The 17,590-nt window shown below is 37.3% G+C and overlaps 2 protein-coding genes across 2 annotated transcripts; one reads left to right on the top strand and one right to left on the bottom strand.

Annotated features, from left to right (window-relative positions):
- The first annotated feature begins 1,766 nt into the window (after positions 1 to 1,766).
- On the top strand, positions 1,767 to 8,139 carry LOC112056330 (uncharacterized). The gene is made up of 9 exons (XM_052887969.1): positions 1,767 to 2,053; positions 2,268 to 2,345; positions 2,625 to 2,757; positions 3,642 to 3,873; positions 4,803 to 4,992; positions 5,630 to 5,729; positions 5,866 to 5,976; positions 6,561 to 6,685; positions 7,964 to 8,139. The coding sequence occupies exons 1-9, from the start codon at positions 1,946 to 1,948 to the stop codon at positions 8,114 to 8,116; spliced, it is 1,230 nt and encodes a 409-aa protein (XP_052743929.1). The 5' UTR covers positions 1,767 to 1,945; the 3' UTR covers positions 8,117 to 8,139.
- Positions 8,140 to 8,618: 479 nt separating this feature from the next.
- On the bottom strand, positions 8,619 to 17,562 carry LOC112056325 (DNA polymerase interacting tetratricopeptide repeat-containing, protein of 47 kDa). Its single transcript, XM_052886857.1, has 3 exons — positions 17,152 to 17,562; positions 10,855 to 11,045; positions 8,619 to 9,948 (listed from the first exon to the last, which is right to left on the bottom strand). The coding sequence occupies exons 1-3, from the start codon at positions 17,302 to 17,304 to the stop codon at positions 9,135 to 9,137; spliced, it is 1,158 nt and encodes a 385-aa protein (XP_052742817.1). The 5' UTR covers positions 17,305 to 17,562; the 3' UTR covers positions 8,619 to 9,134.
- Positions 17,563 to 17,590: the final 28 nt, after the last annotated feature.

The raw sequence follows: 17,590 nt of genomic DNA, 5'->3' as shown, positions 1-17,590 counted from the left end.
ACTTCGCTAGTAAGATCCTTCATGATATTTATCAATGAATAAGTTTAGCTAGGATAATATTTTTTATTCTGAAAATTAAAATATGTTTCTTATACATCTTTAATTAATTTTCCTTAAAGAATATTATAACCGTTTATGGGAAATACTCCCGAGCACCCTGTATAAGTAAGGGAAGAAAGGGTAATGATGATGAAATTGATTCAAGTCATGATCTAGTCATGATCTATCTTAGACAGACATAACTGACAATCAAGAGTTCCAGTATGTTGTCAGGTCCCTATCGTATCAACTATCAAGTCAAACGTATGAATTTATTTAACCAAATATTTAAAAAGTAAAACCGTAGTGTAGTGGTAACTTGATTTTTTTTAATTATAAAAAAGAAAGCAGTTTATTATTTATTTTTAAAGTTCTTTTTCGATAAGAAACAAATGGAGCAATTAATAATTTTAATTGGAAGAAACCAGTCGGCGCCATGCTCTCAAAATGGACGGCTCTATGCGCGCGCGCTTTTTGCTCGCTATCTGCGTTGGTTACTTGCAAACGACGGTATGATTACTATTTATCATCATCATCATCCTCATCATATCAGCCGATGGACGTCCACTGCAGGACATAGCCCTTTTGTAGGGACTTCCAAACATCACGATACTGAACCGCCTGCATCCAGCGAATCCCTGCGACTCGCTTGATGTCGTCAATCCACCTGGTGGGGGATCTACCAACACTGCGCTTTGTAGTGCGGGGTCGCCACCTTGGGACCCCAACGTCCATCGGCTCTTCGAACTATGTGCCCCGCCCATTGCCACTTCAGCTTCGCGACTCGTTGAGCTATGTCGGTTTGTAAGACTTTGGTTCTTCTGCGGATATCCTCATTTCTGATTCGATCACGCAGAGATACTCCGAGCATAGCTCGTTCCATCGCCCGCTGTGTGACTCTAAGCCTTCTTATGAGGCCCATTACTATTTATATATTAATATATAGGTATTATGTTAAAAGATATAACATAGTGAATATACTCCACACCTACGGGAGGGATGGGACATTTACCAGAAAAACTAGGTGTCGGAAATAATGCACTTCGTAGATGTAATAATGCACTTCGTAGATGTAATAATGCACTTCGTAGATGTAATAATGCACTTCGTAGATGTAGTAATGCACTTCGTAGATGTAGTAATGCACTTCGTAGATGTAATAATGCACTTCGTAGATGTAGTAATGCACTTCGTAGATGTAATAATGCACTTCGTAGATGTAATAATGCACTTCGTAGATGTAGTAATGCACTTCGTAGATGTAGTAATGCACTTCGTAGATGTAATAATGCACTTCGTAGATGTAATAATGCACTTCGTAGATGTAATAATGCACTTCGTAGATGTAATAATGCACTTCGTAGATGTAATAATGCACTTAGTAGATGTAATAATGCACTTCGTAGATGTAATAATGCACTTCGTAGATGTAGTAATGCACTTCGTAGATGTAATAATGCACTTTTGAACTCGTACATAGACAGAAAGTGGCGTGCAAGACCCAACTATGGGTTAGACATAGGATATGCATTGTAGGTACATGATGGAAAATTCTTCAATAAATTTCATAATTAGTCCTCAGGCCTACCCTGAGTACGAGTTCATAAGTGAGGTCGAAGTAAAATAACTTTTTCTTATTGTTCTGTTTATCTCATGCAATCAGTAGGCACACTATGAGCAGAGGTGTTGTAGGATTTGGCGATTAGAAACATTCTCCAACGGAGAAGCCCCATGTAAGTGTAAAGTCACATATGACACTTGCTGATTGCATGAGAAAAACAGAACAAAAATAAAAAAAATAACTAAAATAACTAAAACAGCGTAATTTCCTTATTTCCGTCAGTCCCCGTACAACATACGCAACCACCCATGCTGCCTGGAGCCGAACGAGAACTTGACGTTAGCGATGATCATAGACGCCTTCGAGATCTATGGTCACGACCCCACAGACAAATTGGACAACCTGTGGCTCTACCAGCACGAGATGCTGAAGGTCAAGACGGCGGAGGACCAAGTACGTACGTAAAAAGAAATTAAAATAAATATATATTGACAAAACACACTATCTAGCCCTAGATAGATGATTTTATCAAGGATATTCGACAAAAATTCACTTTAAAATATTTCTCAAACAATCTTATTGTACGGCAGAAAGATGGAACAAACGCCGATGTTGTGAGAAAAAGGTTATTAAACGAATTTCTAAATCATGTTTTTTCATATTTCAGTATATGATAAATGAGCGTGTTCACGTAGCGACCGATCACTTGGGACGGTTTGTCAAATTACACATACAGGAATTAAAAGTAAGTTGAATTATATTAAATTATATACTATTTTTATATTAAACGACTAGGTACCTACACTTTTATATACCAAACTAAACGAATAAATCTAGAACTAGACTAGACGCCATTCGAACATAACGTTACGACGCGGGCGCGCACTTTAATAAATCTACTTCTAAAAAAGAAACCAATAAGTATGATGACGTTCATCATATTTGTGCATTTAAAATAATATTTAAAAATAATTAGACTTTAGTTGATTATTTATAATTAATGTCTACCGTATCATATTCATAGGTTCTTCTAATAACTCTGGACGATGTTATCGACAATATGCTAACTATGTACGAAAATCATAACTCTATCGCTGCTGAAAGGAAAGCTACTTACACCGGGGGACCAGTTCCTATGGAGTTTTATATAAGCCAAGGTATAGCCATTACAATTTGAAGTTTCACTAACATTTTCACTACTGCACATATTTTTATACTACCTATCGAATTTTAGTTTTCTTTCATACCCCTATGTTGATTCTCGCCTATGATGAAAACCAAATTGAAGTCCTTAGGTAGACGGTAGTCCCAGTCTAGTAAAGTATTCACAGGACCTACTATAAAGTAAGCTGTTTCTGGAAGTGATACAGCCATTTTACACAAGACATTTCCCAATGTAAAAAAGGTCGTCCTTTATAGGATGCTTTGGTCCCATTTTGGGCGCCAAGACATAAAAAAGATATCCCCTTTATACTACGACTAATATAATCCAGAAAATCGCAATGAACAAACCACTAACAAAACTAGAACTTTTAAAAGTTTTGGTGGATATTTGTGTGTATAACACACTAACAAATACAATGTACGAAGTTAAAAGATGGTCATGACCGCTATATTCTATTGTGGTCCCATTTAATTTGGGCCCTGTTCCTAGATCAAATTATAATCTGCAAATTATAAGTAGGTATACCTAAATGATGTCAAGTAAGTAGGCACCTACATGAATCCACAGGTCTTGCCATAAGTCTCTTTTAAGCCTCTCTCTCTAGCTTTTGTCTAAGTTCGCAAACAGGTTTCCATTTAAGAAGCTTTTACAAAGGGAGAGAGATGTTAGCAAGGATAATAATTAATTTATTTTTGAACATTGTCAACATCTTTAGTTCCGGCATCGGATTATAACATACGTAGAGTGTTTTGTCGGATCTACGAATTCTAGATATAACATGGTTTTGTCGGATCAAGAGTTCACAGAATATAGCAAATAAAGTAAAATCACAATCAAACTTCCTTTAAATAATGCCTTATTTTCAATGTTTTCCAGAATTTTATTGCGGTAAAAACGTTTACATATTTTTCTCCGAGCTGTACAGCGACATCTACAACATGGGGCGAGGCCTGGCGCCGTACTGCAAAGATCGTTCCTTCATATTCCTAGGATTCCTCCACTATCACGACGAACAGAAGTATTATCTGATAGACGATCCTAGCATATCATTCCCCACGGACAACTACCTGCATGGACTGGAATGCCACATTGGTATTTGTATATTCAGGTAACCAATAATGCTATCAAAGAGAATTAAATAAATATAAGAACAAACAAGAAGTTTAGACAACATTAGGGAATAAAGTGCATTTTCTATGGAAATTTCCCTAACAAAAGACAAGAGAATCCCGACGAATCTAACGATATCCTAATTACGTGTGAGTGATCAGTAGCTAGAAAATATTATAATGTTTTTTTATATAAATGTCATAGATATAGTTTAAACAATAATTTAATCATTCCGTCCCCACTCTAAAAGGTTTCTGATTTCAAATAATAATTTAAAAAAACAAACATAACAAAAAAAAATTCATTCAAATCCGAGCTGTTTCTAAGGACTTTGAGGAAATAAATGTTCTATTGATTCGATTATACACACACATTGGAATTTTAACGTTAAACAAAACATACGAAATATAATGTACAAAGTTGAAAAATTGTCATGACAGATATTCACAATTGGTAGGTATTATAATCTGTTGTTGTGGTCCCATTTTAATCTAGATAAAATTATAGTCTGCAGTTTATAATTATACCTAATTGCTATCAAGTAGGTAAGATACACTCTGCCTCTGATTCCAGAGGGTGTGGGTTCGAATCCGGTCCGGGGCATGCAACTTTTCAGATGTGTGCATTTTTAGAAATTAAATATTACGTGTCTCGAACGGTGAAGGAAAACATCGTGAGGAAACCTGCATACCAGAGAATTTTCTTAATTCTCTGCGTGTGTGAAGTCTGCCAATCCGCATTGGGCCAGCGTGGGGGACTACTGGCCCTAACCCCTTTCATTCGGAGAGGAGACTCGAGCTCAGCAGTGAGCCAAATATGTGTTGATAACGAGGTAAGGTTAGGTTATGACATACTCTTGGTCTTGTCATGACATGACAAGGCCTGTGGGTATATGAGTCTGTAGCTTTTGTCTAACTTCGCGGACAGGTTTCCATTCAAGAAGCTTCTACAAAGGGAGAGAGATATTATCACTCTACCAAAGGCTATCGTTAAGTGTGGTCTGATTATGTACAAACTTCCTCCACTCACTGCAGCATCGTGCATCATTACTTCTGGATCTTTCATCTTGGACTTCAACATACAGGGACTACGTTATCGGCATTATGATTATTTATTGGTAATTTACATTGCATTCCCGAAGTTTCTTTTAAGAAAAGGTTGAGGAAGGAATAAGAGTATCTTTTTGATTCTTTGTAATACTTGACAGACCATGCCAATTCAAGGCATGGAATTGGAAAAACAACATAAACAGAACATCACATCCTACAAATTGCAATTGATAAATGTTATATTACCAAGGAAACCTCAGCATGAAGCTATAGCATCTACAATTTGGAGGATGACCAAAACCTCACCAGAAGAAAAGATCACTTAGAGATCAGCTTCAGTGTTTAGACTCATTCAAGTGGATCAATCAGACTATATCGCATTACTGCGTTTAAGTTTGTTGGAACTCAATTAGACGTTTCTTGTCGGGGTTTAAAAACTACTAGCCGACGCCCCGCGGTTTCCCGATCCCGTGAAAATACGGGGATAAATATAGCCTATGACACTCACAAATATCGTGGCTTTCTTGTGGTAAAAGAATTTTCAAAATCGGTTCTCTAGATCTAGAGCTTACCCTCAAACTTTATAGTACAATAAAAATCTTTATAATACCGTCCTCTACACATATAAATATGGACTTTCATAGGATTTTCTACTATTCGTCTTACCTTCTCCTTAAACGTAAGTAATGACAATTTCTCTTTTAGACTACTCCAAACGGTATTACCTATTACACCAAGGAACCCCATACGCCGTTAGTTTGTGACCACCATGTTTGTGAATGGAACTACACTAACCATTATGGCGGTAAGTTTTTGGTATAAATCTATTTTATGGTAGGTGATGCTGCCTATATCAAAAAGTACTTATCTACCTAGTTCAGAAATCTGTACCTACTGACAGAGAATTTTGTCAGATTTGTGATAAATATAAATGATTACAGGTCCATTCCTGATCCCTGGCGACCCTGGCACTGGCATAGATCCAGTGCCTCCATATATAGAGCCAACACCAAAACCCGACGATGAACCGGAAGAAAATATCACTGTACCTTGTAAGTTTAAATCATTGCAATTTTCGCCATAAATATTTCGCCATAAATAGCTCTTTATCAAATTCGCATCTCAGTAACAATCGCATCGGCTTTCACGTTCTCAGAGGAAGTGTAAATAATAATAATTATTTGTTAAATTATGATCTTTTTAAAGACAATTAGGATTTGTATAAATTAGGTAGGTACAGTGAATAATTAATTTTACTATTCTCTATTAGATATACGCGTTCTGGATTTCGCCAATTAAATTAATTATTCATTTTACAATTGATTTATTTGGATATTTTAGAATTTGGACAAATAAATCAATTATTAATTTTATAAATATATACCTAAATCCGAAATAGCTTGTAGTAGGAGTGTATTTATTTATTGTAAAAAAATCATCAATCATAAATTATACAGAATTTCCATATACCATAGCCCAACTGATCACAATCAAACTTAGAAAATGTCAGTATTGAGTCCAGCTACTGACCAAACCAGCTACTAGCTATAGTGGCATTATTCATAATTGACTTCCGCAACACAAATCCTGCTTCTATTCAAGATATTCATGTATTAAACAAAGCAATGTTCCACAGATATCCTAGAAGGTTGTTTATTCATGTACCCGCCTAACTACGGATCCATAGCTGGCAAGAGTTACTTGGATCCCGTGGAACTGCACGACGACAGGTTCACGTGCAGCGCAGCCGGAGGAAGCAAGGTCAGTTACATCATCATCATCATTGTCAGCTGATAGACGTCCACTGTTGGACGTAACCTCTTGCATGGACCTCCAAGCACAACGGTTTCGAGCCGCCAACATCCAGCGGCTCTTTGCAACCCGTTGCGTCCAGCTAGTCGACGAACATCGACGCCATTCCAGAATTCTGGGACCCCAACGTCCATCGGCTCTTTGAACTATGTGGCCTGCTACTTCAGCTTCACGACTCGCCGAGTTATGACACTGACTTTGGTTCATCTGCGGATCTCCTCATTTCTGATTCGATCATGCAGAGAAACTCAAAGTATAGCTCGCTCTATCGCCCGCTGGGTGGTGTAAGGAGGAGGTTATTAGGTCAGTTTAGTTCCATGTTATCTTTCATTCCTTCTACCACCAACAGAACATCAAGACATTAATTCATAGAGATGGTTGGTGCAGGCGAAGCGCATCGATTTAAGGTTTCTAAACCAAGTTTCACCAAGTGACGTGATACTCGTACCGGTGGATATAACCTCTGCTTTCGTTTCCTGGAATTCCTGGTGTAGGTAATCCGGTCCGGGGCATGCACCTCCAACTTTTCAGTTATGTGCATTATAAGAAATTAAGTAGCACGTCTCTGAAACTGTGAAGAAAAGCATACTGAGGCACCTGATGAGAATTTACTGAATACTCTACGTGTGCGACTTTGCCAATCCGCATTGGACCAGCGTGGTGGACTATTATTAACCCCTCTCATGCTGAGAGTAGACTCGTGTCCAGCAGTGAACCAAATATGGATTAATGATGAAACCAAGTTTAATGGAATATCTTACCGTCTGTATTTACTGCCACCTATTTATCCACCTTCAAAGACACGACTAAATAGGCATTTTTAAGACAAGTGCGCTTACCTACTTACATGGCCAATATTCCCGTTCCTCTCCTGACAATCGGAAACACCTGTTAGAAGTGGGTATGACAATACAACCTCCCAGCATAAGTTACCGTCAAACTATTACCTTTATTGAGGCTTGCTAATTTATATTAATATTATAAAGAGGACAAATTTTATTGTTTGTTTGTATGTTTTGAATAGGCCCTGGAACACTATTCCCGTATGCTATAGGTAGGCTATATTTTATCCCCGTATTCCTACGAGAACGGGAACCACGTGGGTGAAACCGCGTAGCGTCTGCTAGTAAATAAATAAAAACAACTATAAAGTAGGTACCAAGATCTAAACGAGAATTTACTGACAACACATAAGTTCAATTAAATTTATATATTTTTTCATTGTAGGGGTTATACTGGTATCCACAATGGATGGGCGCCATGCCACACCATCCGTACTCATCGATACTGGAGGACAAAGGCACGTTCGAACCTCCCGGGGCTTTCTACCCACATCAGAACTACGACATTGGAGAAGAAGACGATACCTTAGATACCTAGCTTATTACTATTAAAACTAATTTAATAAAATAAATATAAAAAAATAACAATGAGTTAATCGTTTTTTATATAGTTCATGCATTATATTTAAGCTATGAAGGCCTTTATACCCTTTCCAAAGGAGATGTATTATGTGATTATTATGATTCACCGAGAATATTTCATATTCATCCTCATCACCACCAGGCTTTTTTATAGTCTCACACAAGGCCTCACTTTTCCCGCAGGGTTTTGTTCTTAGATCAACCATTCAAGTTCGAATATGATGTTTGATTTTGCAACTATTGCTGTCTGATCTAAGCGGAACCATACCACAGATATTCCTATTCTGGACTAGAAAACTAACCTAACCAAATATTTAATAACCTGACTCAGGACTCGGACTATTATGGTTCGTAGACGAAAGCGTTAGACCAACGAGGCAATTTAAAGACTTGGGTACTTTCATAATGATTTTTGAATTTACTCTAATGATTTAGGTTACGCAAGCAAAAAACAAAGATATTTCTCAGAAATTTATTTAGAAAAATATATTATTAAGTCAACATTGATAAAAAACATTTTCCCGTAAACAATCAATAAAGAGATATAGACATGAAGTCGGTTAAAAATTAAAACGGAAATACCGCTTCCTCTTTCATTGCGTTGGTACAAAAGAGATGGAACTGGAACAACTCCGACGCCATTGGACGACATTTTGTCAATATTTATCTTTATAAGTACAAAAATGACCATCAACATATTACAACTTAATATCTTAATGTCTAAGGGACTAAAAAGTAAACTAGAACGAGTATAGCAAAACTCAGTAGGCCAATTGTATTTAGAGACACAAAAGTGATTCCACATTTTCACATTCATACTTTGATATAATAAAATATAAAAATTTACTTACACTTAACATTAACACGCTTATAGTTAAACATTTGGAACATTAACATATTTAACATATTCTAAAAACATTAAACTAAGAAATCAACTTAAAAAAGTTAAACAAAAGTAGATGAAAATTCCCGTCTTACGGGTAAGCTTCCAAGTAACTCTTCTCCATTCGCGAACCTCGTTCTAAACAGAAAAACGACGGTGTACCTGCTTTCAAAACATAATACTTCTCAACAAGTATATCACCCAAGTTTTTTTTAAGATTCACCAAATGTGGCTTGCTGTCTGTGCCTTCATAATAAATATTAATTGTCTTGGTGGAGTATGTATTTTTGTCATCCCAAGGAGCAGGGAATATCTGTTCTAACTGTAATATAATTGGCACATTTTCAGGGCACGCCCTTATGAAGTCTGTCTGCTGATACTCTGGATATAAGAAAAGGATCGGCCACTTCAAAATGCCGTTGTCTAACCGAACCATATCTGTTTCAGCACCTGGAATACACGGTTCTAACATCGACAAATCAATGTCACCGCCATCCTCACGTTCATCTATTGTTATTCCTCTATCGATAATAGCTTGAACGACTGCATTCTTTTTAACTTGCTTTTTGGTATCTAAAACGTATTTTTTCCTTTGGTCTCGTTCTTTGAGCGTCTGTTTCTTTTTGGCTGCATCGATCAAATCTAACGATTCTTTGTCTTTTGGCTGTTTTTGCAATATTTTTTCGCAGTGTTCGATGCATGTATCAAACTTCGAGATTGCGAGTGCTGATTTTGCTGCACGCAACCGCGCTTTGGTATGTTCTGGGTTGAACGAAAGAGCGCGTTCGCTATCGTGTAAAGCGGTGCGATAGTTCTCTAAATGGAAATTCGCGGCCGCGCGGTTGTTGTACAAACTTGCGTTAATTTCTGCATCGTCAGATCTAACTTTGATTCCTTCAGTGTACCTGTGAGAAAAACAATTCCTAATAACGACTTTTACAATTTACTTAATATTGTAATCTAATCTCATTATAATTTGATTGAGGATTGATCTTGTAAATGAAGTTGAAAATGGGAATTATCCTAAAAAAACTTAGGTATATTTCCAAAAAAGAAACACGATTAGATCAAATATCGACGAGCAAGTCATGAATCAAATCGGCCTAAGGCAAACCGTTATTTAGTTTAAGTTTATTGAGCTATATATAAATAATAATGCCTGGCCAGACCGTAGTTAATTAGAAGCTTAGCGGCTTTTACTTTTACATAAAGAACAAAGTACAGTAGGCAACTGTGGGGTTTTGGATCATAATAATTGTGGGATATCCAGACCCACAATCATCAGAATATTAAGCATAAAAGTAATCAAATTCTACATCATAAAATCATTTCTTACAATAAATAAGTTTCAATTTAATTGAATTCGTCATCTTTTTTTATGGGAGCTGTTTTCTGTATGGAAACACCGAAACAACAGAATTCTACGGAATTAATAAATGGACTATAGTGTAATTTAGATATTATACGTACAAAATGTGCCAAAAGGAAAATTCATTCCTAATTACACAAGACCACAAGACATTGCGTGGTCTTCTTTTTTTTTTTAATTTGCCATCTTTTTTATAATATGACCAATATTCCCATTCCCCTCCAACTAGTCGGGAAAGACTGTGCTAGGACTAGACTGGGTACGACAATAAACCAACGGAGGATCGAACCACCTCTCGGTGATGAGTCCGACCGCTCTTACCATTGAACTATTGAGGTTTAAACTAAACTCTAAACTCAATAGTTGCCTCATCTAGGGTAGAAGAATTAGTTTTAAAAAACGAAAGTCTGGTCACGACAGGCTCTCACTCTCGGTCACTCACCCCATAATGGCCAATCTATAATTTTTGTGCTTAAAGTTGAAATTCCCATCCTCCTTATAGTTGGTAGCGAGCTCTAGGGGCGTGTTCTCCTCAGGGTCGTACTTCAGCTGCGCGAGCCCCTCGGCCAGTGGCGACAGCTCCCCGTCTGGTGACACTGACTTCATGAAAAATGGATGCTTACTCATTTCCTCCTGAAATAACAAAAACAATAGGACGTCAATGACACATTCATACTTCTTTGAACTCGTGCGCTGTAGCAAGGTGCGGGTGACAGTTCATTTAACTCTTGAAACTTTGCCGCGATTCACGATAATAGTACGTATTATGAACGTCATACGGCAACTGTCACCCGCACCAAGCTACAGCGCACGAACCACAATAACAAAATTTTAAAGTTCTAATTTGGTACTTCATAAGATTACGATCTAACCTACTTATGCGTTTAGTTAGTAATTTAACTTTAACCTAAACTTTGAATATATTATTATTATATCCAAGAGTACGATAATGTCCAATAACTTAATCTTAGTCTTTCACTATTACATAAGGTTAATTTGTTCACGTGATCTTCCATATAAATGCGAATGTGACTTTGTTTGTTTGTTTGTTATGCTTTCACTAAACCGATTTTAAAAATTGTTTCAAAAACTACATTATCAGCGAAAAACATAGGGTTTACGTTTATTTTATCCCCGTATTCCCACGGAAACGAGAACTATTTATAAATGCGTCACTTCCACCTATCATCTTGAAATTTTAAACACCTCATTATCAGGAGTACAGAAAGCCTAGCCTTACATCTAGTGGTGTGCACAAGGCTATAAAACAAGGGTAGTGTTGAATACATTGTCTAAGTAATAGTTAGTGAATCTGTGGTCACTGTAATATACAATAATAGACTCTCTCAGTCTCAGTAATAGACTCTCTCTGTAAAAACCCGCTGCATAGTCAACATTACAAAACGGTTCTTAACAAAGTATGTACTTTAATTATTTACTTATACTTTACAAGTTTGCCCTTGACTACAATCTCACCTGCCCCTGTAGCCAAGCGGCACGTCGATTCTCTTTCTACAAACGCTAACGCTTCGAAAACTTCGAAAAAAAAATGTAAGTATGGGAATGACAGTTGCGATCGACAACTTGAACATTCCTATACATTTTTGAATTTTCGAAGTGTTTGCGATCGTAGAATGAGAATGGGAACGGGCCCTGGTCCGTGAAGAAGTCCTAAGGGTATGCACTATGCAGTGCATTTATGCATCGATCGTAGATCGTTAGATGGGCCTCAAAGCGTCGCGGAATTGTCATTGGTTTCGCACATTGAGTACGTCATCACTCGTAGCACATTCATCTTTATTCATGTTGTGGCTTGTGTTTTTACACTTCCAAAATGAACACGAAGGCATAATTAAGGGATTAAAATGAAAAAAAAAAACAGTAAATATTTTTTTAAGTCCACGTCCACTCACAGCATGCACTTATTACGTAGGTAATAAGATATATGCGTGTACGTCTTTGTGCAATGACATAAAATTATGCGTTCTTTAGTATGGAGGGGCCCATCTAACGATTTATATCGATGCATTAGGCATCTATAAAGTTCATTCCTCTGAACTTACATCCAGGAAAATCATACTGTTCCCGAGAAACGGAAATAAACGTGAACACGAAATTGTTTGTGTTAAACAAAACTTTGTTTGGTAAACAGTTTGCAAATTGTACTGTACAATGTAATTCAATGCCTACACGAGCAAAGTACAATCGGGGTCACAGTACTATTATTACACTTATGAAATATGAGATTTAAATAAAATACCTATATCGGAGTTACTAATAAACGTCAGTAACTATTTTAAGTCTTTTGTACATGATTAAAGGTTATAGCTCATTTAAACCATCCGACGCCTGTCAGCACTGCCTCACCGCGAGCGCTTTGTAGATATTTTCTTTTTTTATTCAATGACTGGCTAATCTTGCCCTTAACTGCGATCTCACCTGATGTTAAGTGCCGATGCAGCTTAAGATGGAAACGGAGTTGCTTGAAAGGGTTACAAGTTTATTCTACAAATACCTCTAACGGTTATGCTATACGGTCTATGCTAGCCACTTACTATCCAATAAGTCCACGTGCCTGCAACACTAACGGCAGGACATCCGATAAAACTGATCGTGTGTTGGTGTGTGCGTGACATCATGCAGGTGAGTCACTAGCACTTCGCAGGATCGTACCGGAACGCTAAATCGCTCGACGGTTCGGCTTTGCCCATGGGGGGTAACTCCAATAGTCTCGACCGATGCCTACCACCAGACTCTTTATATGGAGTAAGTACTATGGATATACGTATTGCGATTTACGACCACTACATTAACTTCGGTAAGTTCGGACCGCGAGGCGCACTCATGTATAGGTGCTGGGTGAGTCCAATGAGCTACGATTCATTCATCTATTTCGTTATTATAAGAGCAAGAGTCTATGAGCATAGAGCTGAGCGCTAGACTTTTGTCATTTATCATTATTGCGTGCGTACTAGCGTGTTTTAACAGCTCACTACTGAGCCAGCCCTTCTTATTGGACAAGGAATTTGTTGCTTAGACCTACCACGCAACTCCAATACGGGTTGGCGGCATTAGGTGACATTATTTTGATTCTAGTACAATCACTAACCGATGTTAGTGATAATGACAGGGACCGTTGGCTTAACATGCTGGGAAGACAAAAGAAAAACTTGTATTTGATATCCGGAACGCAGGACCTCGTGATTATGACCACATAGGCAAACCACTGCCCACTGGACCCGTCAAGTGTCACTGTACTTTCTTGTCTCAACAGTCAACAGTGAATAATTCTTTAAGGTCGCCATTGACGGTCAATTATTCTCACGTTTCTGAAAAGCAAACGGAAGTACCCACGCGGGATACTATACAAGTCATGTACGCAGTGACCAACACACGATCAAATTATAGTCGTGGGTACTACAGAAACGTGAGAATAATTGACCTTTTGTGGCTAGCATTAGGTATAATAAGTCACTGAGACAAAAAATCATATTGAGCAGCATGCCGATAAGAGAATGAATGGCATAGCATTATATTATATACTTATAACAAAACTGTAACAGGTCAAATTCTGTACATTGACAATTTTAGCTGGAGTACATTATATACACACTACTGAAGCCAAAAAGATTTTAATTTTAGTTTTTGACTGTCTGTCCGTGTTTTTTATTGACCAGGCATCACGCCGAAACTACTAAATGAATTTGAATGAAACTTGGCACGATTTGAGACCTTAATAGGCAGAGGGTTATAGGATACTTTTAGTCGCGAAAATTAAATCGGAAGGGGGTGCAATAGGGGTTGAAAGTGTATATGGAAACTCCTTCATTTTTCAAGTTCAACTACCAGAAAATACCAAAAATATTGTTTTTCAAATATTTTTCAAACATTAACCCTTTAGGGTTAAAAAGGGGTTGAAATTATTTAAATATTGTTGAGTTACAGTTTGGTAAAAGGATCAGTGGACTATTATATTAGTGGACTATTTATACATAAAACACTCTAAAATATAAATAGAAGGAATTAAAATAAGGGTTGAAGGAGAAGGACTGCGCGGGTGTGAAATCGTGCGTGCGGGGAAGTGAGGTGCATCAGTGGTCGGTTTTTCATTCATCGCTACACGCCCCACGGCCCGCGCAGTCCATCGGGCAGTGTTACGAACGAAGTTGCCAAGCTATAGTTTCACGCGGACAAAGTCGCGTTCGTCCTCTAGTATGTAATAAATGACTACTCAAGTGCAGTAATATGAATGACAGAATGAGTCACAACACGCGCCGACTAGAGCTACGCGACCTTCAAGCATACAACATTGTATGCAAGTACACACGTTGGTAATTATATTTTCATAAACATGCAGCTGAGGCGGATGGTAACTAAAATAGGAACTTAGATATGCCAATTTCGAATTCATTTATTCTATGTGCATTTAATTTACTTTTGAAAAGTAGTTTATCAGTAATTGTAACTAAGTCTATTGAGTTTACTTACTTACTTACTACTTTACTAATTTCTGCGTTAATCTCAATCAAAACGATTGAGATTAACACAGCAATTTCTACCCTCTAAACATTATCATTAAACCCATAATGCATAAATTAAGTATGAAGGTAATGGAAATAAAAGTGTTTTTCAAAAAAACATGTTTTATGGGCTTCCAATTAAAGTCTAGTCCGTGATAGCCCAGTGGATATGACCTCTGCCTCAGATTCTGGAGGGTGTGGGTTCGAATCCGGTCCGGGGCATGCACCTCCAACTCTTCAGTTGTGTGCATTTTAAGAAATTAAATATCACATGACTCAAACGGTGAAGGAAAACATCGTGAGGAAACCTGCATACCAGAGAATTTTCTCAATTCGGATGTGCAGAGGTGTGTGAAGTCTGCCAATCTGCATTGGGCCAGCGTGGTGGACTATTGGCCTAACCCCTCTCATTCTGAGAGGAGACTCGAGCTCAGCAGTGAGCCGAATATGGGTTGAAGACGACAAATTAAAGTCTAGATTAGAAAAAAATTAAGAATAATTATCCTGGATATTACTATACAAATCCAAATATGGCTTTGTATAGATTATAGGTTGCTTTTATGTACTTACTTAAAGGTATAATTTTTTCTCACTTTTATGATCCAATATCTAAGAATGTAAACCTTATTTCTGGTAATATTTTCTCAAGTAAAGATGATCATGCTTAGACTATGACTTTAAATTCAAACTCAACTGTGTCCAGTGGCGGATTAAAGGTCCAGAACGCCCTAGGCAATCACTTTATCGGCGCCCCTGTACCGGCCATAAATGGCCATCAAAATACTATAAATTTTATATAGTTGTTCTTGCAATTACGATGACATTGTATCATCAAACCCTTTAGTAGATCAGGACCAATCGAAAATAATGCTCGAATGAAATATGACGTTATTACTGTGAAGAAATCAAGAGGGACGACAGAACTAACATCGTAATTCATGATTCCTCTCTGCTCTGGGAAATAGGTCTTGACAGATGATGGTGTGTTATGAATATATCATTAAAGATTTAGATTATAGATCAGCATTTAGTTCTTAATCGTCGATATGTCATTTTCTTTATTTATTCAAAAATTCTGGGCTCACGCGCCCCTTGTAACTACACGCCCCTAGGCACGTGCCTAGTTTGCCTTACTGATAATCCGCCTCTGACTGTGTCGTGTCTGTCACAATACCTGTAAAGTTAGTGGCAACTCATAAGCTATAAGTATATGGCAATAAAAAAGCAAGTCCCAAAAATCAACAAAAACAAGAAAAAGTGAAGATGGCAAAGATAATTCCATATTCTATAATATGCAAAGCTTGCCTATTGAAATTATTAGATTTTTATGACTGCTAAAGTGATTTTTTTTTCAATTATAAAATCTGCACTTCTTGACTGCACTGCAGCGGCAGGAACGGAAACCACGCGGGTGAAACCGCGCGGCGCAAGCTAGTAAAAAATAATTTCAAAAGTTTAAATGCCATGTATGTGGCTAAGTAGGTATATGGGTTAATTAGTAATCATTATTAATTTTTCCATAAGTCATAATTTCAATTTATATTTACATCCTATTTGCCATGTTGGTCCCGTGGTTTGTCTATTTTGCTTAGGTTCACAAGGTCCTGAGTTTAAGTGCGGGGCCAGACTTTGTAAAACAGAGCAGTTTTTGTTCTAATAAATTCTCCGTTCAGAAATGGGAAGTTGGCAGTGTTATACTCCTATGCCTCCCAGAACATGTTAAGCTGTTCGATTCCAGTATTTTTTAAAAAAGAATATTTACCATAAAGAAAATAAAGATGGCCAATATTCCCATTTTCCAAGTATGCAGAAAAGTATATATTAAGAGTGGTTATGACAATAGTCCAGCAAAGTGGATCGAACCAAAACCTCTCAGCGAAGAGTCTGGACCCTTTACAACAAAGCTATTAAGGCTTCATTATGACATTATTAATCATTTATAAATCCTAAATTTAACCCAGCCAGCTGGGAATCAAACCCAGACACTCTGGGCTATAATGCCAGCCATTGCAAAAATATATGGAGGTAACTGCACTGTTACACTGTACTGAAAAATGTAAAATTTTAAAACTTTTACAAATGTGGCGGCGGTTTTTTTGAAAAAACTTTAATGCGTATATATATAAGCTTTTCATTAATTAAACGTATATTTTCTGTAACTTTGTGATATTCAAACTAATACCAGTTCGCTTTCCCTTAAAATGAAAAAATATATTTACCTCCCAGCGATCCTCTGGCCATCCCTCGGTATATCGCTTCCGTTCCAAGCTATTAATAAAAAGATCAAGTTCCTCATCCAGCTTTTGGCAAAGAGCGATTCTTTCTTCTTCAGACATCGGTGGTTTTTTACTGTCGTCTGCTTTGTCACTCATTTTCAATATTTTATTCAAAGTTATTTAATAATATTTATTGTTATTGAAGCTTTTAAGTCTTGGCAACTCTTTCCTTGTCTTTTGCTTGTCTTATTAAAAAAAATGATTAAGAGAACCGCACTGCACTGTGAACGAATAGCGAATAGCGATGCGATTGCGGACTGGGTGACTGGCTGCCGGTGCCGTGCCGACTATTGTTAATGAAACTGAAAATACGCAAAGGTAAACAAATCACTGATCGCTGCAGCCTGCAGTCTGCATAACAAATAACAAGTATTAATTCACT

The sequence above is a fragment of the Bicyclus anynana genome, chromosome 2 (assembly GCF_947172395.1).
Source record: "Bicyclus anynana chromosome 2, ilBicAnyn1.1, whole genome shotgun sequence".
Taxonomy (NCBI): Eukaryota; Metazoa; Arthropoda; class Insecta; order Lepidoptera; family Nymphalidae; genus Bicyclus; species Bicyclus anynana.
Note: the sequence above shows the minus strand (reverse complement) of the source record. Positions and strands in the feature narration are given on the sequence as shown.